The sequence below is a fragment of the Elephantulus edwardii genome, unplaced genomic scaffold (assembly GCF_000299155.1).
Source record: "Elephantulus edwardii isolate Elephantulus edwardi_28Jun2011 unplaced genomic scaffold, EleEdw1.0 scaffold00025, whole genome shotgun sequence".
In the NCBI taxonomy this organism is placed as follows: Eukaryota; Metazoa; Chordata; class Mammalia; order Macroscelidea; family Macroscelididae; genus Elephantulus; species Elephantulus edwardii.
In genome coordinates, this window is record NW_006399775.1 from 16425795 (window position 1) to 16451167 (window position 25373).

Below are 25373 nucleotides of genomic sequence, written 5' to 3' on the forward strand. Positions count from 1 at the left end.
GTAGACACCCCACCGAACTGGCTGGGAGGAGAGAGAGAAGCGGGAGGAGAGAAGGGGAGAGTGTGTGTGTGACCAGAGAGAAGTGTCTGCGTGGCCAAGAGGCTGCACCCCCTTCAGCTCCGCTTTGAGATCTGCTCGCATTTGCATCCTGCCCACCCCCACCCCCCCGCCCTCCCATCACGAAGGTGAGAAGGCTGCCCTGTGAGCATCCGGATCTGGGATGCGGGTGGCTCCAGCCCCCAGGACTCCTAAGTTTTGAATGAAACGGCCACTGGCCCTCTGGCCTGCTCTGGACAAGTTGGGCAGCCTCTAAGTGGCTGTCACTCTGTTATGGACAGAATGAGCCATCTTTCCTCGAAGCGCTGAGGGAGCGTGTGGTCAGGGTAATCAGCGGCTGAGAGCAGTGCCCGCCCACACTTGGCCCAGGCCAGGAGGTGACTCAGGAACTTCTCCAGTCCTTGTCGGCGCTTCCCTTTGGATAAGCCCAGACTTGCAGAGCCCAGGACTAGCCCAAGGAGGAGGCTTCAGAGAGGCTGGCGCCTGCCAGGCTTTTAATGGGAGGTGGGAAAACTAACCTTTATTTTCCCCGTCACTCATCTGTATCCTATAACTTTGCCAGACAGTGAAGTTTTAAGGGAAGGACACTGGCCATTCACCTGCAGAGAGACAGCATGGACCCTTTCCTCTCCTGCTGTGGGCCTCAGTTTCCTCATCTGGACCCACAAATGCACAGCTTCTCTATTCGCATACCTCATTCTGTCTTTGCCAGTTCCTACCCATTCTGCTCTTCTGAATGGGTAGAGACTGACTTTCAAAGTTGAGAGGTTGCGGGGCCATGGGTCTGGAGCTGAATGACAAAGGAAATGCTAGGATGCAGTGGTAGCCTTGCAAAGATTGAATGCACTACCTTCTACCTATCCAGCCACTGGGTTGGAAGACAAAAGCTGAGGTCAAAGTCATTGCTGTGGAATCCAAACCAGAGCTGTAAATCACATGGGAGGAGATTGCCCATTTTTCTCCTGGGGTGCCGCTGATGGATTCCCACCACCAGAGAGGCCTTTAAGTTTGCAGCATAATTCCCTACAGTTTATACCACCAGAACCCCCTTATCACACCAAAAGCTGTGTAGTGGCCTTAAAATGAGGTGAAGGAAAGAGATTGGCAGGCATTTTTTCTCCTTTGAGCAATAGATTGTGACTAGGATCTGGATTACTCTTTATTGTAACTTTTGGATATTTTAAGACAAGACTGGGCAGGACTGAGCATGGTAAAGATAACTCAGCTTACTCTGGAAACCCCTTGGCCAAAGCAGGTTCAAAGAAAGAGAAGTGTCATGGGGACACTGGGGAAGGGCCTTGCTTTTACACAGGTTTTGAAATTACTGAAATCCAGGTGGAGAGCACAGGATCTCCTCAAGGCTGTGGGAGCAGCATGCTGGGGGCTCCTTGTGCTTTAAAAATAGCAGGGGTGGTTAGTATTGTGGACTGTCAGATGCAGGGTCTTGGGGTTGGGGAAATGGAATTGAACCTGAGGCTGGTATGGCAGGAGCACAAATGGCCAGCTCACAGGGACCTTGCAAGCCTGGAGTGGAAATTGGCAGTGGGGAGCACCTGAAGATCTTGCACAGGTACAACAGGGTGGACAGTTCCAAGAAACCTTCCAGTGTTTTGTGGATGGTACTGAAAGCATTGAAACTAATCTGGAGAGTCAGCTTCATTCTACTCCCTCTCCACTGCTTTCTAGTTCTATGGTCTTGGGCCAGTAACTTAACCTGTCTCTCAGTCTTCTCATTCTTTAAGTAAGGATAGTAATTACTGCTGTTAAATAGAACAATGCATTGCATGTGCTGAAGACCAAAACATACTTTAATATGTACATTAGCGTGCAGACTTTGTTGAGTTGTGCTGATAGTCGAAAACAGAGATGGCATCTGCTGTGGTCTGAAACCTGATTTCATCACACGGTAAAGCCCTAAGTATCTTGCAAGGCCTAGGCCAGTAGTTACCCTTCTCAAGCAGAAGGAGGCCTCTGGCCGAGCTTCACTCATCTGATTATCCCCACCTTATCAAGGTCCAGGAGAGTAGCTGGGCGGCATGAGGTGCGAGGGTAATGGAGACTCAAGATAGTGACTTATATTCCCAGAAGTAACTGGTAGATTTTATACCAAGTCTTTATTCTGTTGCAAGCACCTCAGCTATGTCAGCCTGTTTAGGCCCCAGCAGATTTTTCCAGCTCCCTCGAGCTAAGCCTTCCCTTTGTCTATATAGAGGCTGGTCAGTACTTGGTAGCCCTTGTAGGTCCTGGGTTGTGCATTGAGAGAATCCATGGCTTCAGGGGATGAAATTTGGATTCTTCTCTATCCTCTGTCCTTGCTTTGCTTTCCTCATCTGCTAGGGTCACACCTTCTTTTTCTTTCCTTACCCCTGAAATCATCTCTTGGGTTTGGGAACCAGTGTATCTTGAGCACCATTGTGTGCCAGGCTGACTAACCCTATGAGAGGTTACCCACCATGTAACAGATGAAGACCCAGAGGGGCGAGGGCATACCCAAGACTTGTAGCTGGAAGGTAGCAGGAAAGCCTGGTCTGGACTGCCTCTTCAGGCCAGAAGGAAGTTTAAATCTATAGACCAAAGAGAAGAAGAAACATTAGAAGGAGAACATGGTATTGAGAGCGTTGCCTTTTTTCCTGAAGACTATGCTCCTTGGAGCAAGCTTGTGGGACTTCTTCCCAGCCCCATTTTCACTGTGGGTGATGCCATGGAGGAGACACTGACAGAATACCTGGGTTCTCCACCCAGTCTCTGTTCTCAATGGCTGTGTGACATCGTGCAAATCACTGTCCTTCCGTGGACTTCTTTATGTAGCATTAGCCACCAATCTGCTGATCAGGGTAGCTAAAGGGTAATGGTTGAGGAAGCACTGGATATGTTGTGTGGTGAGGTGGTGGCTTTCTAATGCCTGATATGTCTTTCTGTGACACCTTTTCTAGGCCAGGACCAGTGCTCAACACCAAGGACATACATATAAACCTGACCCCATCATGTCATAGCCCAGCATGGGTTGTACTAAGGTATCATCTACACATCCATTTGTAAGTTGAGGCAGTAAGAAGAAAATAGATTTAGAGCTAAGACATCTAGATTCTAGTCCTGGTTTCCTGCACTACCTGTCTAAATTACCTCAGTTTCCTTATCTGCAAAGTAGGCCCAGTAAGCCCATGGCCAAAGATCATGGTGAGGCAGAAATCAGATCTGTATGTGGAAATGTGTGGTACGCTGATGTGTTTGTACAGATGTGTGGCATTAGCAATGCTGCTGGAGAGATCCAGCCTTGAAGATCCAGGAGTCTGACCCTGAATTCTTTCTGCCTTGCGTTTCCAGAGTTGGCTAAGTGGCTAAAAGGCAGGACGTCTGTGAAATTTCCACCAAGGGATTTGTGGGCGTCAGCTTAAGTGAGATCATGGTGAAGGGAACCAGGGTGGAAGGGAGCACAGCTCTGGTGGGGCAAAGGCCCAAAGAGGGGCTAGGACCCTGGTCCAGGCCCACATTCAGCTTTCCTCCCGTCTTGTTCCTGTGCTAGGGGCTCTGTTGAGGGAACAGGAGTGGGCAGATTCTGGGGAGGTCAGAGCTGGATCCCCTTGCCCCACAGAGGCCTGGGAAAGTGATTAGAGAATGTCAACACAAGTCACCACATCCCCACTGGGTGCCTGGTTCTGCATCACACACTTGGATGAAGAAGAACATCAAGAATAACGTGGCTTTTGCCTTTGAGAAGCTTAATAAATTTCCATCATCACTGTCTACCATGCATTAAGCACTTAACGTTCGGCAGATTCTGAGCTGAATGCTTCACGTTTTGTCATTTATTCCTTTTGAGAACCTAGTGGTATTTTTCCTGTTGAGGACACTGAGCCTCAAGATGGTTGAGACGACCCATCAGGATTAGAGGTGACAGATCAGAGTCCTCCCAGGAGGACTTGTCACTTAACTGGTTGGCTTGTCACTCTCCCAGTGCTGTGTACCCACTGCCTTCCAGGTATGGCTCTGACCCCTGGGGGAGGTGAAGGATGTGTAAGTGAAGAAGGCTAGTCAGCTGCCCTAAGTTATTAATACTCCAAGTAGGGAAACAAACAGTGGAGAATGTACTCACTAGATGTCTGAAGGAGGTGTCCAGAGTGTGTGGTGTGAGAGGCCCAGGGATCGAGAAAGGGAGGGAGGGAGAGGCTGCTCAGGAGCCTAGTGGACAGAACCGCCTTTGTTGCACTGTGGGGCCAGAGCAGGTCTGGTGGGGGGGTGTGGTGCTGGCAGCTATACGAGGCATCAGGATTGGGGGTTTGGGTCCTGCTCTGCCGTTTGCCTGCCCTTCCGCCCCTCTCTGGACCTCACTTACCCGTGATCTCCATGGTACCTTCAGCTTCTGATCTTGGCTCTGGCGTTGGGGAAGTGTAAACAGAGGCTGAGAGTTGTTTCAGAGATCATTACTGTGAAGGCTCTTCCTGCCAAACTCCTATGAGGGATTCAGTGTGAGAGACTAGGAACGAGGATGGGACCACCTTTGAAGCCTCTGTACCAGAGAGAACTTGCTACCTATGGGTACGAGTAGAACCCAAAAGGTGTTTTTTTAAGCCAAAGGAGTGATTCAGCTACTGTTTTAGAGAGGTATATCTTGGCAGGGTTGGGTGACGTGATAGGAAACCTGCCTGGTTGGATGACGTGATAGGAAACCTGCCTGTTGTAGCCACACTATGTTACTCTTGTTCTTGTAGGTGATCCACACACCTTCCTTAGAGTCACTGTGGACCTGGTGCCGCAGGCACTGCATTGACTAACTCGTAGCCCCTTTACCTGGAGGACATCAAGCCATGGCCTCTCAAATCAGGGTGGATGCAGAGGGAGACTATATTAATACAGTTTTACAGATATTAAGCTCAGGTTTGCAGAAATAAAACTACAGCTGTGTCTCACAGCTAGTGGCAGAGCTAGGACTAGAACACTCATCTGCTGGGCTCCAGGGTTATGTGTTATCTAATGTCCCCATTACTGGTCTGGTGCCTCACCCACAACATGGCCCAGTACAGTGGCTCTGCTAGGTTGAGATTTAGAAAATGTTTCTGATACATTTTAAAATCCTAAATCACTGCCAAACTGTCACCTGGGACTTGTCCACTGCCAGCTTTAGTTACTCTGCCACCTCTCTCATGCCCATAAAGGAGGTGAAGATGGAGGGTGGTTCCTGGATGCCCAGGCCAGCGAGGTGGGTGCTTGTAGCCTAGGAGAGACATACACCCAATGACTGCACATCTGCCAGATTCCTGGAACTGGGCATTTTACACATGTGCTCTGTGCTTGCTGTCGTGCAGCTTAAACAGAAGTGGTCACTTCCTGAAGTTGAACAGTTTAGCAAGTGACTCTTGCTCCCTGGCACTGCATCCCTAGCATTATAACTCCTTCAAATCACAAAGGAAATAAAATCTTGAAGGAATTTTCATAGAGGCTTTCTAAAGCACAATGTTGAGAAAGAGTTCTGAGGTCTCATCCAGATTCAACAGGAAGTATACTATGATTGATTAGTGATGTCTGCATTGGCTATAAGTGTAGAGAGTGAGGCAGGAAATGCATTGTCTTTCTATTATTTGGCAGCTTGTATCTGCAGCAGTGTCTGGCTTCTCAGGGTGATCTTCACAGCTGTCCTTTCTGAGGACAAGACCAGCATTGCCATCCAGAGTTAGTGCTGAGGGAATTGGTCCAGAGTGGTGAAGTGACTGGCCCAGCTCATGCTGTCGGTTAGTGTTTGAGGTCTCCTTGCTTTCTGTGAAGGTCCTTTCCACTTTATGGAGCTGAGGCTGGTGGTTTTGTTAAGAGGAACTCTTTTCATTCATATCCCAGACCCACCAGCCCTCTTAGGAAACATATCACATTGTGGTCTTCAAAGTAATAACTGTCCTGGGAGGATGCTGATAACAGCATGTTAGATATGTGTCTTCTGAAGGGAAGAGGAAGAAGAGTGTTGGGGTTCAGGCCCACCCCTGGCCCCTACCCCCGCCTCTCTGGAGGAAAGCAAGGTGACTGATAGTGAGCCCTCCTGTTAATCTCCTTTCACCTTTACAATGGCCTTGTGTTGTGACTGATTGTATTTCATTTTTAAAGATAAGGTGTCTGAGGCTCAAAGATTCTGTCTAGCCAAGACCAGAGAAGGCAGGTATGGCCAGTGAAGCAATTCTGTTAGGCACCTTTTGGGCTCAGTGTGGTTTAGATATACTTATTCTAAAAGTGGAAATAGAGGGAGCTCTGGTGGCCTAGTGGCAAGAAGCAGCACTACATTCCCAGAGGTACGTGGTTCAAATCCACCAGATGCTCTGCTGGAGAAGGAGGGGCAATCTCCTGTACCAGTCAGATCCGATTTGACAGTACACACATAAAGATAATAAAAATGTAAAGGGGGGGGATTATATTTAAGACATAATTGAATAATTCTAAAGAAAAACCATTATTGATATACTTCCTTCTAGACTTTGCAAAATTAGGATTTTTTAAAATAAAAATGCATAGTTAACATTCTTGGGCATGCAGTTTATCCTACCTAGCATGGCATCAGCCCTCCCTGTAAGGTTGTAAGCTTTTCTGGACATTTTTGTTGAATGCTTTGTTCCTCAGGAGAGCCCAGCAATCTGTGGAGTGGGCTGCGGGGACAGGAGACCAGAGTGTGAGCACTAGTCCTGCCTCCACCTCACTTGCGGGTCTGCAGACAAGTCAAAATCTCTGGGCTACAGTCTCCTCGTGAGTAGAGCTGGGTCCCAACCCTTGCTCTGGGCCCCTCAGAGCGTGAAACAAGCAGAGGCTTCTTTGAATGAAATAGGGCGGGGACCTTTGGTGCAGCTGAGTTCTCTTCCCCTAGTCTCCTCAAAAAGTTCTGTCTTCTCCTTGGTTCCTACGCCTTTTTCTTAAGGCAGGCTTGGAGCAGCAGTGCCAGAAGTCAGCCCCTCTGAGGACCTGGCAGAAGGCATTCACAGTGAGGCCTTTGAGGGAAGCTCCCACCATATAGATCCTCCCAAGGAAGGCCCTCCAAGGAGATTTGAGGTGTGTTCTCTCAGGACTCTGAAGAACCAGGAACCACACAGCTCAGAGATAACTGCCTGCCTGCTGCCATCATTCACATTTTGGCCTAGAAATTGTGAGGCTTCTTTGGGGCTTCTCTCCTCTTTTCCCAGCAACCTTCACTCTTCACAAGGTCTAAGGCCAGGTCCACCTCTGCAATAGCTGGGCATGGAGGGGCAGCCAGCCAGCTGTGAAGCCCCAGGAGAGGCCTCTGGGTTCTCTGTGACCCTGGGAAATCTTTGGAGTCATTTATACTGAAACACATTTTAGCCACTTTCTTCACAGCAAGTCACAGCAGCTGTATCCAGCCTAGGTCACTGGGCACTTAGCTGTCCTTTCCCAGCAACCTACAAATGCATACCGCCCGGTGATGTCCAACAGCAGTGCCAGTGATAAGATTAGATTAGAAAGACACAAGTTCAGTTCCTGCCTCTGCTGCCTCTTTTTTGTGACCCTCATTGTCCTCGGTGTAAATGAGGATAATACTGCCAGCCTCGTGAGGATTGAGTACGAAACTGTGTGAGTAGCCTTGCCAAGTAGTGAGGCTTGACGGGCCTGGTGCAGAGCAGGGGCCCGGGAAGGGAAAGGCAGAGCAAGGACCAATTCCAGTGTCCCCTGGACGCACTGCAAGCCGGGTCAGGATGGCAGACGGGGCCTCGATCTTGCTCACCTGTGCCCTCTACATGTCAGCTTGCCTCCAGTTCTGCAGTTTTGGCAGCCTGGTGAAGGCCATCCCGTGCGCATGGGCATGACTCTTCACCGTGTGCAGTGCACTCCAGTGAGGGCTGAGTGGATTGATGTGAGGAGGGCAGGGTAGACGTCAGCACCCTGTGGTACAAAGGATGAGGGCTAGAGAGGGGTGTCGAGGGGCCCTCTCTCCGGAGGGAGAGTGTTTGAGCTGTGTAGGGCTGCCAATTGCATAAGCAGGAGCTCAGGAGGGACCACTTGGCATTTTATGGGCATATTGTATAATTGCTTTTGGGAACCCAAGAATAATCTCAGGGCCCTGGGTGGGTGTTTGGTTAAACCCCAGGAAGGGTGGGCGGGAGCAGATTGGCTCTGTGGGGAAGGAGGGGCCCTCCTTGATAATGAGCCCGGCAGTGAGGAACTCCCCCAGGGGAACAAAGGGGGCCTGAAGCAACTTAATATTTTCCCTTTGGTTCCAGACATTGGAACACTCTGTCCTGCCTCAGCTGGGGCCAAGCCCAGGATGCACCTGGGCTGGATTTAATCCTCAAATTGGCCTCTACAAAAGAAAGGGGCGGTAGATGGGGGCCCAAGTTGGGGAAGAAACTCAGCTTCTCCCTGCCCCTGGGCAGAGCCTTCTTGCAGATCAAGTGGCTACCCCTTTAAAGTTTCATGTAAAGCTGGTAATGCTATACTGCTGCTCTCCCTACCCTACACCAGTGCACAAAGTCCCCATCCCCCATCCCTGAAGGCCCAAGGGAGGGAAGGTGGGAGGGATGAGTGGGAGAAGATGCCAGGGGGACAGCGGATGGCCAGCAGGGCCACTCAAGATAAAGGGATCTAAAGTGAGGCAGATGAACTTCTGTCTCCCTGGCTCAAGTGACCGCTGTACAGGGGAGAGGAGTAATCATAGACTGTCCTGTTAGACATCCTCATTGTTAATTCCTCTCCTGTTTTCATGTTGCCACACTGGGAAGAGGGGCAACGTGGTCCTAGGGAGCTATAGTGGCCATGGGTACAGCCGCAGGCCAGTCAGATGTGGTGAGAGGCAGAATATGACATGTATGTTGTGCTTAGCATACATGGCAGCTTCTGTTACAATCATAAAGGGAAGGGAAATCCTAAGAGGTCCTGGAGGAGAAATGGTTTACATCTGAGCCTGTGTAAGTAGGAGAAGCCCCATGAGACTCTGTCCGCCAGGCATGGAGAAGGAATTGGAATCGTATAGACCTCATCTTGTCCTGTGCTTTACCACTTTGGGCCAGGACCCTTTTCCTTTCTGAAACGTGATTTCTTCATCAGTATAATGGAGCAGGAGTCCTCAGATGGTAAACATGATTAGTGGCTTGGATACTAACTGAAAGGGTGGAGATTCAACTCCACCTAGAAGTGCCTTAGAAGAAAGGCCTGGAGATCTACTTCTGAAAAACAGCCTCGGAAACCTCATGGAGCACAGGCTGCTCTGGCACACATGAGCCACCAAGAAGGTGCAATGGACTTAACTGGGTTTTGGTTTTTGTGTGTTTTTTATGGAGGGAAGCTGCTCAGCTGCCCTCTCTAGGTAAAAGGAAGGACCAAAGAGAGTGACTGCTGTCAGCCAGAGCAAGGGAGAAAGGAGCTTTGTCTCCAAACCCCACCTGAGAGTCTAGAAACGGAAGACTCACTTGTACCTCTGGGGGGCAGGCCAGGTGAGGAGGCTCAGGCCCCTGGACCTGCACCTACAGGCACTGTGATATGTGATGGCAGGCCGTGTTTGTACTGTGTCAGACTGGAGTCTGGATTCCACTGTGCGCCAGTTTCTTCATTTCTCTGAGTTTCAGTTGCTTTTTGTGAAATGGAAAGAGAAAGCTCTGCCATGGAGGGTGATTAGGATACTGTGCCTGAGATGGCTCAGGAGAGGGGAGCAGAGCACATGGCCCCACTATCTGACTGCCTCTGCCTCCCCCTCAGCATGAGCCCTGCCCTCAGTATAGGGGGGTGGGGAACACCTGGGCTAGAGCAGCCCCTGAAATTACCTAGCCTGAGTTCCCAACATCCAGTGGCAAGGGGACTGCTCCCTCACTTCAGCTATTGTAGGTGCTTCTTTTTAAGAAAGGGTTCTTTTGCTTCCAGCTTAACCTCCAGCTGGGAATTGTGTGAGGAAGGTTCAGAGAAAGCATCCCAGGAGAAGGGGAACAGGTGAGGTGTGTCCTCTTTCCCCAAAGGTCTGGGGCAGTTTTCTGCTGTTCTTGGGGATAACGGCTCAATTTATGGGATGGTGTTGGTACCAGTACTATCTGGTTTGCAATGCCAGCTGCCATCCCTAACCTGTGACTCTCTTCTTTTAGCCCCCAACATGCTGTGGCCCCTGTTACTTCTCCTGGCCATCACCGAGGCACAGACCACCCAGCCTTGCTTCCCCGGGTGCCAGTGCGAGGTGGAGACCTTCGGCCTCTTCGATAGCTTCAGCCTGACACGAGTGGATTGCAGCGGCTTGGGCCCCCACATCGTGCCCGTGCCCATCCCCCTAGACACAGCCCACCTGGACCTGTCCTCCAACCGGCTGGAGATAGTGAATGAGTCAGTGCTGGCAGGTCCCGGCTACACCACATTAGCTGGGCTGGATCTCAGCCACAACCTGCTCACCAGCATCTCCCCGACCACATTTTCCCGCCTTCGCTACCTGGAGTCACTTGACCTCAGCCACAATGGCCTGGCAGCCCTGCCAGCCAAGAGCTTCACCAGCTCACCACTGAGTGATGTGAACCTTAGCCACAACCGACTCCAGGAGGTCTCCGTGTCTGCCTTCACCACCCACAGCCAGGGCAGGGCACTGCACGTGGACCTCTCTTACAATCTCATTCACCACCTTGTGCCCCACTCGCCACGCTCCGGCCTGCCTGCACCCACCATCCAGAGCCTGAACCTGGCCTGGAACCGGCTCCGAGCTGTGCCCAACCTCCGAAACCTGCCCCTGCGCTACCTCAGCCTGGATGGGAACCCCCTGGCTACCATCGGCCCAGGGGCCTTCTCAGGCCTGGCTGATCTTACACATCTGTCACTGGGCAGCCTGCAAGGACTTCCTCAGCTGGAGCCTTATGGGTTTCAAGAACTGTCAGGCTTGCAGGTCCTGGACTTGTCAGGCAATCCCAAGCTCAAGTGGGCAGGACCTGAGGTATTCTCGGGCCTGGACTCCCTGCAGGAACTGGACCTGTCCGGCACAGGTCTGGTGCTCCTTCCTGAGATGCTGCTCCACCACCTCCCAGCGCTGCAGCACCTCAGCATGGGCCAGCATGTGCGGTGCAGGCGCCTGGTGCGGGAGGGCGCCTACCCCCGGCAGCGTGGCTCCAGCCCCAAGGTGGCCCTGCACTGCACAGGCACCCAGAGATCTGCAGCCAGGGGCCCTGACACATTGTGACAAAGGTGTGGCCTGGGGCCACCTAACAGACTGCTGCCCTGAGCTTGCTTGGGTCCTGGGTAATTTATATTTTCATGTGCCAGTGCCAGTAGGGACTCTGCAGCCCATGTGGGAAGAACTCTGAACCTGGGGCTGACACCTAGGAGCAAAGCCTTGCCCTTCTGTCTCTGTTGCCTCCAAAACCATGAGCTGAAGGACACCATTGCCAAACCAGACTCTGGTTCTTGCTGCCCTTCCTGACCTGTCCTCAAAGTGCCTTCCCTCAGGCTTGGGCCACCCTGATCTGTGACAGGAGGGTTAAAGGGCGTCCCCACTGCAGGGCAGAGTTCAGTTCCAGCACTCTGTACCCTCCAGTTACTCAGGGGCACCAGTTTCTCTTATGACCACACCTCTCCCATCACCTTGGGCCCAGGGACCCGCTCCATCTCTTTCCCTGGAGCCCAGAGTAGAGTCTTCATCTTGAAAAGACTGGAGATAAAATCAGGTTTACCCTCCACACATGACAACTGGGGAAACTGAGGCCTAGAGAGGGGAAATATAAAGGGAAGTCCTAACAAGGGCAGTGGCGTGACTGGAATCCAGTCCTCTGCCCCCTCCTAGCTAGGACTCTGCACTTTCCCGTCTTCCCTTCCCAAGATTCCCTTTCCTGGGCTCCTCCTGCTGCTGGGCCCCATATCCATATCCGGATGCTTCTGCTCATTCCCCATCACTCCCAGGAGCAGAGGCATTAGGCGGGCAAGGGCCTCCAAGGTAGACTCTGGGCCCATTGGCTGGTCCCTAGACTAAAGCCAGTTGATGCCTCAGGGTCTCTCGAAGCTTGGGTATGTCATTCCATTCTTCACTCTGGCTTGAGGTCCCCCAGCATCAGGACTGATGGTGTGTCCACTGGCTCACCAGGCACTGGTTTTCAGCCAGAAACTGATGCATCCCTGGAGCCCCATTGGCCACTGGAGCTCTGAGGGTCTACAGAGATTCAACCCTATAACCTGGCAGGCCCTCTCACCCTCTTGTGAAAGCCATGGAGGAAGCAGGGTATCCACTACTCATCTCTCCTCCACCCCCAGGGTGACCTCTCAGCTTCCCAGCCCTGGGCTGGTTTCTTTGTCTTCATTTTATAACAGTTGCTGCCCTTTTTAATGGACTGCAACATTCAGCCACCTCCCTCCTCCACCCCTGCAGGCAGGGGACCAAAAACAACATGCCGTTTGTAAAAGAAGAAAAAAGTTGCATTTGTTCATGTTCGTAATACTGTGTCCTAGGATGTGTTGGGGGGGGGGCATCGATGGGCAGAAGCCAGTCATCAGAGGTCATGTGAGCATCAGCAGCTGATCCTGAGGGGTCCAACATGTCCGATCAACCCCACCCAGCACTCCACTGGTCCTTGGTTTAATAAACACTGCAAAGTGTCCTTCATTCTGTCATTCAAACATCAGTGACCTGAAAAAGGTCAAGCCCTGTCCTGGGCCGTTTCTTCTCCCTGAAAAACTGAATCTTGTAGGAGTTAGAGAATGAGGAGACATGAAGTCAGGAGCTACTACTTGGAGGGGTGGGCTGGACCTTCTGCAGCCTACTCCTGACTAGTCCTCATCTCCCTACTCTCCACACCCCCGCTCCACCCACCCCATTTCAGGAGGAGACACGAGCTTACCTGGCCCTTGCACACCTCTGTGCCCTTCACCTCTGGCTATTAATTGGTGAGACACTTTGCCTGATACCTGACTCAAACTTCCCATCCTAATAGATCCAGTCCTACCTCTCGGAAGCCTTCCCCAGGACTCTTCCATTTCATTCTCTTCTCAGAGTTCCAATAGTTCCTTGCTCCTCTGACATTTGGACTGCCATGTCTGGTGACACTGCAGCTCATCCAAATGACCCGTCACCAATATGGACGATCTATAGGAATGCCACCTTCAATGGCAGACTTTCCATGAGACCTATATGCTCAGCCTACACTGGGCAGGAAGATGAACCTGCCCTAAGAGGGTTCAGGACTCTGGGGTGGGGGAGACAGCGTGAGACCCCTGGCAAGGATCAGAGCCCTTTCCTGGAGGCAGCTCACCTGCACAGCTCAAAGGGACAGGTGGGCCTGACACTTGTGAGCAAGGGCACACAGAACATTCAGGACAGGGTGGGCATCATTGGCAAGGAGCTTATCTCAGCACACACTGGAGTCGCAAAGCCCAAGGTCAGAAAAGATAGAACTGGTGTGGGGGGAGGTACAGGGGCGTGGGAAGGGGTCAGAGTTAAAGGTCAAACCCCCAGGGCCCATGTTCTTCATCCTTCTCATTTCCCCTGGCGCCTCAGGCTTTCAATGATTGGGTGAGGAAGTGGCCCTAGAAACTTCTACCCCGTGGAGCAGGGTCACAGAGTCCTAATTGAGGAAAATGTCCTTCAGGGAACGCAGGAGTCTTCCAGTGCACGCTGCCCAAGGAGAGGCAGGGGGTCCTTACAGGGAGTGGATTAACCCTGGGCCTCCTTACAGAGCTGCAGCGTCTTTATCAGCAAAATGAGGCAGTGGTGGCTCCCCTACTGCACTGTCACCCTTCATCTCAAGGGTACGACCCCGCACTCCTAGCCCAGGTTACCCCAGGGCTTTAGAACTGAAGCCCCGCGGGGCAGCCCGCCTCCTCCAACTAGATGTCCACTAGATTCCGCCAGCCCTGGCTGGAGGCGCCCGGGCCACAGCGCCACCTCGTGACCACGTGTGGCCAGGTGCCCCAGGCCGGAGTCCTCTGGGGATCAAAATAGACCTGCGCAGTTTGTGAGGCCCGCCCCTTTTCCTCCCAAACCAAGTCTCTGTCATCCAGCCATACTCGGCTTCCTGGAATCCTGGAGCCTACAGTGAGGGTATTTGAACCTTACTGAATCACAGATATTAGTATAAAATTGTTAAAATCTTGGTTGCACTTACCAGTTCTATCTATGCCTTTGGCCAAGTAGCTCTTCTTCTCTGAGCGCCATCTTTCCTACCTGGAAAATACGGATGAAAATGCCCTCACCGGGTTGCATGAGGAGCAAATGAGGTAACATTTGTAAAGAACCATGTAGCCGTGCAGCCTTGGAGCTCTGGTGGCCTAGTCCATGAGACATTGCTCTGCTAACCCAAAGTATTTCCCTGTCTGGCGACTCAATTCCACCCACGGCTCTGTGGGAGAAAGAGGAACGATCCCCTCCCTGTGATTTACAGCCTCGGACACCAGCTTTGAGGCAGTTCCGACTGGACAGCAATCCGTTTGAGATGTAGTCATAAGATCATATTTTTGACAACTGATATACAACTGACAAATTCTAGAATTGCTGTGCAATAAACTGCGGATCTTGCACTGTGTCCCTGGTGTGGAATACAGGATTCAAATACATGTCATTGAAGTTTCTCACTCGCTTACTGCCATTGAGTTAATATCAACTGACAGTAACCATCCATCCGGTTTCTGAGACTGAAAATCTTAACGGGAGGAAACTGCCCATCTTCCTCCTAAGGATTTGAACACTCAGAGATATGCACACTTCTGGTTAGCAGCACAACATGCTAAGGATTATGATGGAAGCACAGTTTGCCATGCATAGGCAAGGCCACAAACATTTCCTTGCATTTCTAGAAGTACACAGTTGCCATTTACCGGGCTTTTGTGCTCCTTGGACTTATGCACATTTATATCATCATTTCCTCCTAAGAACTGTGCAAGACAACATCATCACTAGCAGATCAGGAAACCAGCCTGGACCTCGCTTCATCTGTTAAATACTGATTTCTTCATTCTCACCTGTCTTACTCAGTGGTGCTCTGAGAAGCGAGAAAGCCCTGGGATTCCATTTTTCTGTTGGAAATTAATTGGAAAGACGTGCTGCTCTAAATCTCTCCAATAGGATTTATTCTAGAGCCTAGAGCAGTAAACATGAAAGCCAAAGTCCTTCTCTTCTTGGCCCCCTTTCACAACCGAAGAGACATAAGTCCAGGTAGGAGCAGCTCACAGTTGCATGAAAGGGGGTCAAGCTCTGTACTTCAGAATTGCCCACCTAATTTATGAGTCCAAAACATAAATCTAAAACTCCTTATTAAAATAGGAACTGTTGGAGAATTATTCTGAATATCCTATCACCTTCCAAAAAAACAAACAAATTTGTTTGGAGAAAGTGCAACCAGGGTGATCCCTGGAAGCGAGGATGGTGAAGCTTCACCACACATGTTTTGGGCATGTTGTTAGAAGGGCCCATCCTTGGAAAAGGGGAAAAATTTGGAAAAGTGGAGGGTCAGTGAAAGAGAGGAAGGCCGTCAATGAGATGGATTGGCACTGGACTATTACAATGAACTCAAACATATCAGAGATGAAGAGGACGGCCCAGGGTAGGGCAAAGTTCAGATCTATTATTCATAGATAGGAGTCACAGTCGACTAGATGGCACCTAGAAACAACAACAGTGGCCTCATGGTAAGGAATTGCATGGTCCATCCAAAGGTAGGCAGTTTGAATCCGTCAGTTGCTCCATGAGAGAAAGATAAACAATCTCCTCCAGTGTGATTTGCAGCCTCTGAAAACCCACTGGAAGGTAAACTATGAATCAGTTCTGACTCAGTAGCACAAAATAACAGCTGGACAAAAAATGTCTTGAAGATGGGATGGCAAAACATTTACCCAAGCTCAGGGCCCCTCCAAGTATGGAGGGCTCTGAGACTGCACGGACTGCACTCCCATAAAGTCAGCCCTGCTGTGCTTTCATCGTCAAGTTTCTTTGCAGAGAAGAAAGGGACAAATGCCCAGACAGGGTTGGTCAGGATTCAGAAGAGAATCTGTTTGAGTTTCTATCTAACCCAACTCTTCTGTAGCTCCAAGAGCTAATAAAATGCTTCAAAAATCATGAATGTCCCTCAGTGGGTGTCATCACACTGTGTCCTGGTTTCCTCAGACTTCTGTGACCAGCGAGCTTTTAAAGAGAGGTAGCAGAGGGAGATACAGGTACTACCATCCACCAGAGGCCACTAACCAAGTTGTTGATATGATGTTTCCATTGATAAGGCTAAGGGTGACAGAAGAGTTGATGCCTTTGTACTGTGATGTTGGAGAAGAATGCTGAATATCTCATGAACTGCTCAAAAGAATAGTCTTGGGGAAAATGCAGAGTGCTCCTTGGAGGCAAAGATGATGAAGCTTTGTCTCACATATTTTGGCCATGTTGGTAGGAGTGGTTATTCATTAGAAAGGGACATAATGCTTGGAAAGGTGGTGGGTTGATACAATGACTGCAGCAATGGGCTTGAGTGTATCAGAGATTGTGAGAATGACACAGGCTAGGACAGGGTTCAGGTCAGTTGTTTATAAGGTTACTATGAGTCATACTTGACTTGATGGCACCTAACAACACATTGACAAGACTTCCAGGAGTACATGGGGCAGAAGTCTTCCCTCTTCTCATATCCAATGTCCACCCAAGGCCAATGTTGATGGCAATAAAAGTTACAATTTGGCTAATATGATTTTGCCTATCAATGCTCATTGTTCCTTGTTAACTAATAATGTTCACCAGGGAGTAATGCACAATAATCTAACTGGGATACAGTTAACATGCTCAGATGTTAACAGAAAGACTGATGATTCAAGCCTATCCAGAGATGTCTCAGAAGAAAGTTGACATTTTTGACATCTGCTTCCAAAACTTCACAGCTTTTGAAACTCTATAGATCTCTGATGCACACATGGTGTTACCTTGAATTGGAATTGACTTAATGGCAACTTTTTAAAAAAGGTATCAGTCTCTAATATGCATTGATGACAGACAGCTCTCATCAGTGGCTAATAGCCACAAAGGGAAAATGCCCAATCATGTCAATGTCAGCTGCTTCTCAGTGTATACCAACCCCCAGCCCAGCATGTCAGAGATAGATAATTGCAATTATAATTGCATTCTATGCATCAGTACCTAATGTCAGTTCGTGCAACTGTTGTTGTTGTTTTATCAGGTGGTGGTGTGTTGGTTCATCTGCTTGCTACCCACTCCTCTTCCTATTCACTGACCTCAAGTCAGCACTGCCACATGGCTGACCCTCCATTGGGTTTCCAAGGCTTTAAATCACACAGGAAGAGGCTGCCTATCTTTCTCTCGAGAAGTCATTGGGGGATTTGGACCACCAGAGATGCATTTCCTTTGGGTTAGCAATGCAACAGATTCGGTCACCAGTGTTCCTACAGTAAGACTAAATCTTTATCCCGTCAAGTCACATGCCCTATGTGTATTCCTCTCTTTCATTTATTTGTGCATTTGTGGTTATGTTGCGTTTCTGGGGATTATTATGTTTGTTGAGATTGGCAGGAAATTCCTCATGTGTTTATAGTGCTGCGCTCTTTAATTCCCAAAGCTATTTATTATTTTGTTTTCTATATCCATTAGATAGTGAAAGTATTCTGAACTGAAAGTATGAACTTATGTTCATTTTTTTACGTGAACACATCTTTATATGTAACATGTATGTATGTGTGTATGTGTATATATATATGTGTGTGTATGTATACACACACACACACACACACACACACACAAAACGATGTCCGTCTAGATACAAAGGTGCACCTAATTCAGGCCATGATTTTCTCAATTTCTTGTTATGCTTCAGAGAGTTGGACAATGACTAAGGATGACAGAAGAAGAATAGATGCCTTTAAGTTGTGGTGCTGGAGAAGACTCTTGAACATACCATGGACCACCAAGAAAACAAATAGGTCTGTCTTGGAGAGGGTGAAATGAAGTCTCTCCTTGGAGGTTAGGATTTTGAAGCCTCGCCTCACTTATTTTGGGCATGTAGCTAGGCAATATCGGTCCTTGGAGAAGGACATCATGCTCAGAAGGGTGCATGGACAGAGCAGGAGAGGAAGATCCCAGATGAGATGGATTGCTCCAGTATCTGGGGCAATGGGGGTTGGTGTGTGGGAATTAGTGAGAGTGGATCAGGAGAGGGAAAGGTTCAGAGCTGCTGTACACAGGATTGCTATATATCACAGACGACTCAATGGCATGTAACAACAATAACATACTATGACAGGTTTTGGAAGCAGGAGTGGCATTCACTTCTAAATAACATGCTTCTGGAAACTCTATGAACTTTGATAAATGCCTATAGTTATAGAGGGGCTTTAGGCCTTTTGTTCCTAGGGTCGCTATGAGTCATCCTTGACTGGAAGGCAATCAACAACAACATATTATAATTATTATATCCATGATACTTGTGATCTAAAACATAAATAAACTAGTTTTGGGCAGGAATATTAATGCAGGAGTGTGGTAATCAGTTGATTCTTAGAAGCAGCAACTTTTCTATTAAGTGGTGAATTGAGGGAGCAGTACTACTGATCAGAGCAGCAGTGCCCAGAAGACGAAGAGCCCTACCTTTGGCTGGGGGATGGAAAGAGGGCAGGTACGTTAGAGGTTAAGGCATGGACTCAAGAGCTCTGAAAGACAGCATGACTAGTGGTTAAGGTGTAGACTCCAAAGAGAGGTTGCCCCATCTCAGAGTCAGACTGTGATGCGAGGGGCAGAACTGTGAAGCCCATAAAGAAAGTATGGAAGAATAGGGAATTTTATGTATGCTCTTTTCTCTACCAGCCAGCTGCCAGATGTCATAGGGTAAGCCACTCGATCTCTATTTTAGCCTTAGTTTTCTATATCCATAAAATGAAAATACAGTAGCTGCTTCATACTATTGTTTTGAGGAATAAATAAATAAATAAATAGATTTACATCAAATCTTGAGAACACCCCTCACCTGAAAAAAAGCCAAACCCACTGATCTTGATTCATAGCAACTCTATGAGATAGAGTAGAACTGTCCCCTTGGGTCTCCAACTCTAGAACTGACTGCCTCATCTTTCTACAGTGTATTTGCTGGTGGGTTTGAGCTACTGAATTTTATGCTTAGCAGCCTCACATGTGACCCTTTGTGCCAGCAGAGCACCTTAGAACGACACCTAGCTTAGAAGTGTCATGCAGGCAGTCCCCGAGTTACAAGCATTTGACTATTGACAACACCTACTTGTCCTCCTACTCACCCTTTGCTTTTGTTGTTGTTAATGCCATTGAGTCAGCTAAGACTCATAGCAACCCTGTAAACAATGGATCTGAACCTTACCCTGTCCTGGGCCATCTCCATCACCTCTGATACACTTGAGTCTATTGTTACAGTCACTGTGTCAATCCCTCTCATTGAGGGTCTTCCTCTCTTTCACTAACCCTCCACTTTCCAAATATGATGTCTTTTTCTAAGAACTGGCTCCTCATAACAACATGTCTAAAATAAGTGAGATAAAGTTCCACAATCCTTGCCTTCAAGGAACACTCTGTTTGCACTTTCTCAAAGACGTATTTGTGCTTTTTGGTAGTTCATGGCATCAGAACTCTTCTCCAACACTGCAGCCCAAAGGCAATAATTCGTCTATCATCCTTAGTCATTGTTCAACTTTCAGATTCATAACAAATAATTGAAAAGACCATGGCTTGAATCAGATTCATCTTAGTTTTTCAACTGGTATCATTGCTTCCTAACACCTTAAAAAGGTCCTTAACAGAAGATTTCCCAAAGCAATGCATCTTTTGCTTTTTTTAAAAAAAATTTTTTTATTTTATTATTTTTGTGTGAGTGTACCGTCAAATCAGATCTGACAGGTACAAGAGGAGATTTTCCCCCCTTCCCTGGCAGAGCATCTGGTGGATTTGAACCGTGCACCTCTGGGATTGTAGTTGCAGTTCCTTGCCACTAGGCCACCAGAGCTCCCCTTTTGCTTTTTTTTAACTGCTGGTGTCAAGGGTAAATTTGCCTTCATTTAAAACACTGAACAAGCCCCTACTCAGCCTATTTTTCATCAGTCACCTTAACTCAATGCATGTGCAACTTTTAAAAGCTTGAAAAGCCTTCAAGCCTTTTCTTGCACTAAAGGCTAAATAAGATCCAGTTGATCTACAAATTTAATTTAAAAACACACTTAAGATCTTGTTCATACTGTGGGGACTGCCTATATACATGAAATGTATACATGAAATATTCACACATCAGTTACCAGCTGCCACTGAGTCAACTCCTGGTGGCCTCTCCACACCATTACACTTCAGTATCACCCAGTCAGTCACCCAGCTTCCTTCTTACCCAACAGTCTTCAACACAAAAACCTCAAACTCATTGACATCAAGTTGGAATTGACTCATAGCTAACTCTCCATTAATAAGCCGTGGGCTGGAAGCTTCTTGTTTAGAACTATCAGGGCCTGGTGCACAGCTCTGAATATGTAAAAGTTGGCTGAGTCCTGACTGAGTGTTCTATTTGGAGGCTCATGTGTGAAGCCGTTGGATTCTGAAAGTAGGATTCTTCTTGTTTTGGGCAAAGGTTGGTTGTGGACTGGGTTTTATTTCATTCACAGCTGTGTGTGAGCTGATTGGATTTGAGGGCTGGAAGCCTCTTGTTTAGAGCCAATCAGGGCCTGGTGTGTGAGCCTTGTATTTAAATGGAGGTTGGGCCCTCTGCCCTTGTGTTAATTGTGTTTGGAATGAACATTCTTCTAAGTGGTACAATACTGATTTGTCAGTTTACTGTACTGAGGTAACTTGAGGTTGTTGTGATACTGAAAACTGTGCCACTGTGTCAACTGACATAATGGTTACCCATGGTGTACAGGGTTTTATGGAGCTCCACAATTAAGGCTTGGATGCAGGAGTGGCATCCACTTTCTAAATAACATGCCTCTGTAAACTCTATGAACCTAGAGAAACGACAATAGTTATAGAACAGAGTTTAGGTCTATTGTTCATAGTGTCACTATGAGTTTTGCTCAACTTGATAGCACTTAACGACAACAACTACCCTCCTTTGGGGTTCCAAGGCTTTGAATCACATGACAGTCGACTCTCCATCTTTCTCTCCTACAGTTGCTAGTGGATTTGAATGGCCAGGGAGGTGAGAGTACTGCATTAGTGGAACTCACCTTCAATACAAAGGCCCTTCCTGAGGTGTGTTTACCACCATCTTCCCAGGCCTGGGGAAATGTTAATTACAGGTGAACTGGGTGGACTTCTGTGACTGGAGAGATGTAAGGAAAGCTTCCACTCTCCTTACACTCCTTAAGTATGATTGTTGTCTCATGTCCACTTTAACAGTACTTTTTTTAAAAAAAAAATGTATTTTATATTGGTTTGCTTACAAAGTTCATATACATTGTGTTTCACACTCTCTTTCATTCACATTGTTTCATACAATCATTCCAATTCATTATATTTTTAATTAATCAGCATTAAACTATGCCCACCATTGCCCTGCGTTTACAGATTCCCACCGGATCAGTCCCATTTCCTTTACCCACCCTTCCCTCACCCATCAAATTGTGTGAGCCTATGATTTCTCCCTTGCCCATCCTCATCCCCTGCTCGTACCCTCCCCACCTTGGAGCCTCATACACAGTTTACTAATTATCTTTCTATGTCTACAATAATGGTCTCATACAGTATTCGTCTTTACGGCACTGAGTTAGTTCACTCAGCATAATGATCTCTAATCCCTTCCAAGTTATGTAGTAATTTTCTAAAACATTGCTCCTGAGTGCAAGTATTCCATCGTATGAATGTACCACAATTTCTCAATCCATTCAATTGTGGTTGGACATTTGGGCTGTTTCATGTTCTTGTGATGGTTTTTTAAGACAATAAATTAATGTAACAGATGTTAAGACTATGATATTAGAGACAAGAATATGAGACAGCTGGAGAAGGTAGTTGAAGCATATTTCTTCCAACTGTTACATTCATGGTCCCCAATGAACCATACCTCTTGATTTAACACTCTGTATAGTCCTGTCTTCTTGAATTTGAGGTGAGCCTAAAACTTGCTTTAATCAATAGATTTTAGCAGAAGTAGCACCACGACAGCTCCAGACTTGTCATAAAAGTCCCGAGACCTTTGCCTTTGCACTCTTGGGATCCCTGAGCTGCCTTGAGTACACAGCATCATATAAAGGCCTTAAGCCCCTGTAAGGAGCTCTGGGAGCACAGCCTGTAGGGAGCTAATGCACTGCTAACTCACTGGCAGGGGCTGACCCATTGTCTTCATTGTCTAATGCTGCTACGCAAGAGCTACTAGCCAGTATCAGAGGTGCTGCTAAACTTGAGCTGCCTTGACTGCACTGCTGGAGAGCTCATGTAAAGAGAGGCCCTAGGCGTCTATGACGGAACTCAGATGGCGTAGCCTGTAGGGAGTTACATCGTTTACCTCAAGGCTGTGCCTCTCCAGTGGTTCAAATCCACCAACAGTTCTATGGGAGAAAAATGGGCAGTCTCCCTCCATTTGATTTATGGCCTCAGAAGCCCGTCCAAGGGTCAATTCTGATTCCACAGCAGTTCCGCATCTTGGTTGAGCTCTGATACTAGCTAGCTCACTAGTGTAATGCACACTGGTAACCACAACAAAACTGGCAGAAGAACCAGCCTGCTGATCCCAGCCCAGTTTTAGAATCTTAATTCCTCCCCGCCAAGTCCACTCCACTGTGCGGCCTTCTTTCTGGACTCCTGTCATGACAATACCTTCTTTAAAAAATAAATAAATAAATAAATCATTCATTGTTGTACTATTTCCTCCCCTCCACACCTCCTACCCTATTCTTCTTTGCAACATATTGTTGTCTTAATCTGGACCATTGTCTTACATATAATGACTAATCATATATTCCTTTAAACTGTTCTCTCCCTCATCTGTGCCAATGAGGTGTTCATTATCTATCCACTCTTCTTATTCTCGTCCCAGCCCCCATGTCAGTACTGCTTCGTAGCAGTGGGTAATGCAGACTTTGTCCTTTGAGGGGTTTCTTATGTAACCAAAGCCACCTACATCTCAGGTTCATGTTCCCAGGCCCCAGGCCCCTCCACCACCCATTCTGCCTTTCACAGTAAAAGAATTGCTCCCCTAGCTGCAGGGGCAGTGGAGATGCAAAGGGGGAAAGTCCAATGGCTGGATCCTCTCAACGATGGCCAGTCTGAAAAGAGGGGCACAGGGGGACACCTGAAAGGGAACAGATGCACCTGGTGCTAGTTTCTGAGCTGTGTCCCACACATAAGCTCATCCCTTTTTACATTTTTGTCTCATAACCACATAGCTGGCTCAGACTCTTTCCTTTTACACGCATCATTTTCCTAGTTCCTCCCCTAAGTCACACAAATGGTTTTGAGGTTCTCAGCCAGACTTTCCCATCCTTGGGCCTCCCTTTGGTCTCTTCCTCTATTTCCAGGCAGGGAACTGGAAGAGAAAACCTGCTTCCACTCTCTGGCCACAGTGTCTTCCCCTTCTCTCGGGGGCTTTCCTCTAGACCACTGGGCTCTCAGGAGAATTCAGACTGGGTGAGGTCAGTTCCTAGGTGGGCCAGTGACAGCTGCTCAGAAGGAAGGTATGTAGAAGTAGGTCTAGGACAAGGTGGAGCTCCCAGGGACCCTGGCAAAGGCATAGCTTTTGGTGCATTCCCTAGACTGTGGGAAAAGTAATACACAGTATAAATTTAAAACACTTGCTCCTCATACAAACACTGTAATTTCCTGGATATGTCCCACCCACCAGTAAAGCTCAACATCCTGTGCAGACATGTGAGGTGGGGTCAGGGTTGGTAACTGCCAGGATGAGTGTCCCAGGTGCTCTGAGCAGACCTTTCAGGAGTGACTACACAGAACTTCCTTTTGCTAACATGTTCCTTGTGACCTTGGAAGAAGCATGAGGGTGGAATGAAAGAAGAGACTGAGTGCTCTGGGATCCCAACACCCACTAGCCTGATTAGCTCCCTCCCTGGCTCAGCTTCCATGACACCTCCTCTGAGAAACCTTCCCTGACTTCCTCTTTCATCCTAGCCCAAACTCCTGGTACTCCCTTCAAATTGGCGTTCATCACATTTATTCTGTGTTTATTTTTTCAGCTTTACTCCAGACTGAGGGCAGGGATCATGCTTGCCTTGTTCCCCAAAGAGTCTCTAAGCTCTCAGGTTTGTACCTGACACATATTGGTTGCCAGTACATTAAACTGGATAAATAGATCTGTCACACTCATGTTATTGATAGCTAAGGAAAGTCCAGAAAGGCTCAGTGACTTTCCCAAGGCCACACAGTAAGCAAGGCAAGGATCAAACAGAACTCAGCTCTTAAATCTTCCAGTTCCTCTGCAGTGGAAACCTTCTTTCCCTTCTTCTCTCCTTCCCGGGCAGTAGGAAGACCCATGAGCAAGCAGGTGTTGTTACAGGCCCACCAGAAGCTGGGGCAAGTGTTGCACAGATCCACCTGCAGCTGAGACAGGATTGCATATCTCTCCAGGTCCTCAATGCAGAATCTTTCCTGTGGCCACATAGACTTCTTGCCTCACCCACACCAACTGCAGCCCCAGTGACTCTGGTGGAGCAAGGTTCACATCTCCCAGTCTGGTTTCCCAGTGTAGCCAAGTCATCTTGAGACTCTTTCCAGCTCCGAGGGTCTGTGTACTGTGAATTCAGAAGACTGACAGAATGTTGGCAGGCTGACTCCAGGCTGCCTGCAGCATGGCCCAGTCACACCACAAACCTTCACCAACCACCAGAAAGACATGGAAAGCCTCTTTTTTTTTTAAGCTGACCAAGGTTTTCCTTCAATATTGCATCATTTTTATAAACTTTTATGTCTCTGTGTGTGTGCATACACTCTCAAGGTGGTTTTTTCAGATTTGAAAATCAAACAATTGACTCTACTACATCAACAGGCTTGGGCAACACACTAATGTTTACACAGATCATGGATTTTCCTCCCATACCTTATTTGTTCTTCACAATCTTGTGAGGAAAGCAGCTCACAGTTCATCACTCCCCCATTTTACAGATTAGGGAAAACAGTGCTCAGAAAAGTCAGTGGCAGAACCTAGGCCTTGTATTCAGGGAACCTCTTCCAAACTGTTTTCTTCCTGCTCTTCTGAAGCTGGCTAGGGTTACTTGGCTGAAATGGGGGAGACAAAAAAAAGTCAGATATAATTACTTGGCTGGTAGTCATGCCAAGGATGCTTGCTTGGTCTTGGCAGGAAGCTAAATCATTTAGTGGGGATGAGAAAGATGACAAGACTGACAAAGTCTGGGACAAAGGTGAGAGGATTCTGAGAGTGCCTCAGAGGATTAGGGCAGCTCCCAGAATCTGCTTCCAGGGCTCAGGGCTCAGGCACTCCTACACCCCAAAG

General features: G+C 48.1%; 1 protein-coding gene across 1 annotated transcript; it reads left to right on the top strand.

Moving 5' to 3' along the window:
• Positions 1 to 10117: 10117 nt before the first annotated feature.
• Positions 10118 to 11179, top strand: TSKU (tsukushi, small leucine rich proteoglycan). The gene has a single exon (XM_006882925.1). It carries the CDS (start codon positions 10118 to 10120, stop codon positions 11177 to 11179), a length of 1062 nt encoding a protein of 353 aa, XP_006882987.1.
• Positions 11180 to 25373: the final 14194 nt, after the last annotated feature.

Excerpts from the sequence above, each read along its gene's own strand:
- TSKU (XM_006882925.1), top strand. The coding sequence starts at position 10,118 with ATGCTGTGGCCCCTGTTACTTCTCCTGGCCATCACCGAGGCACAGACC.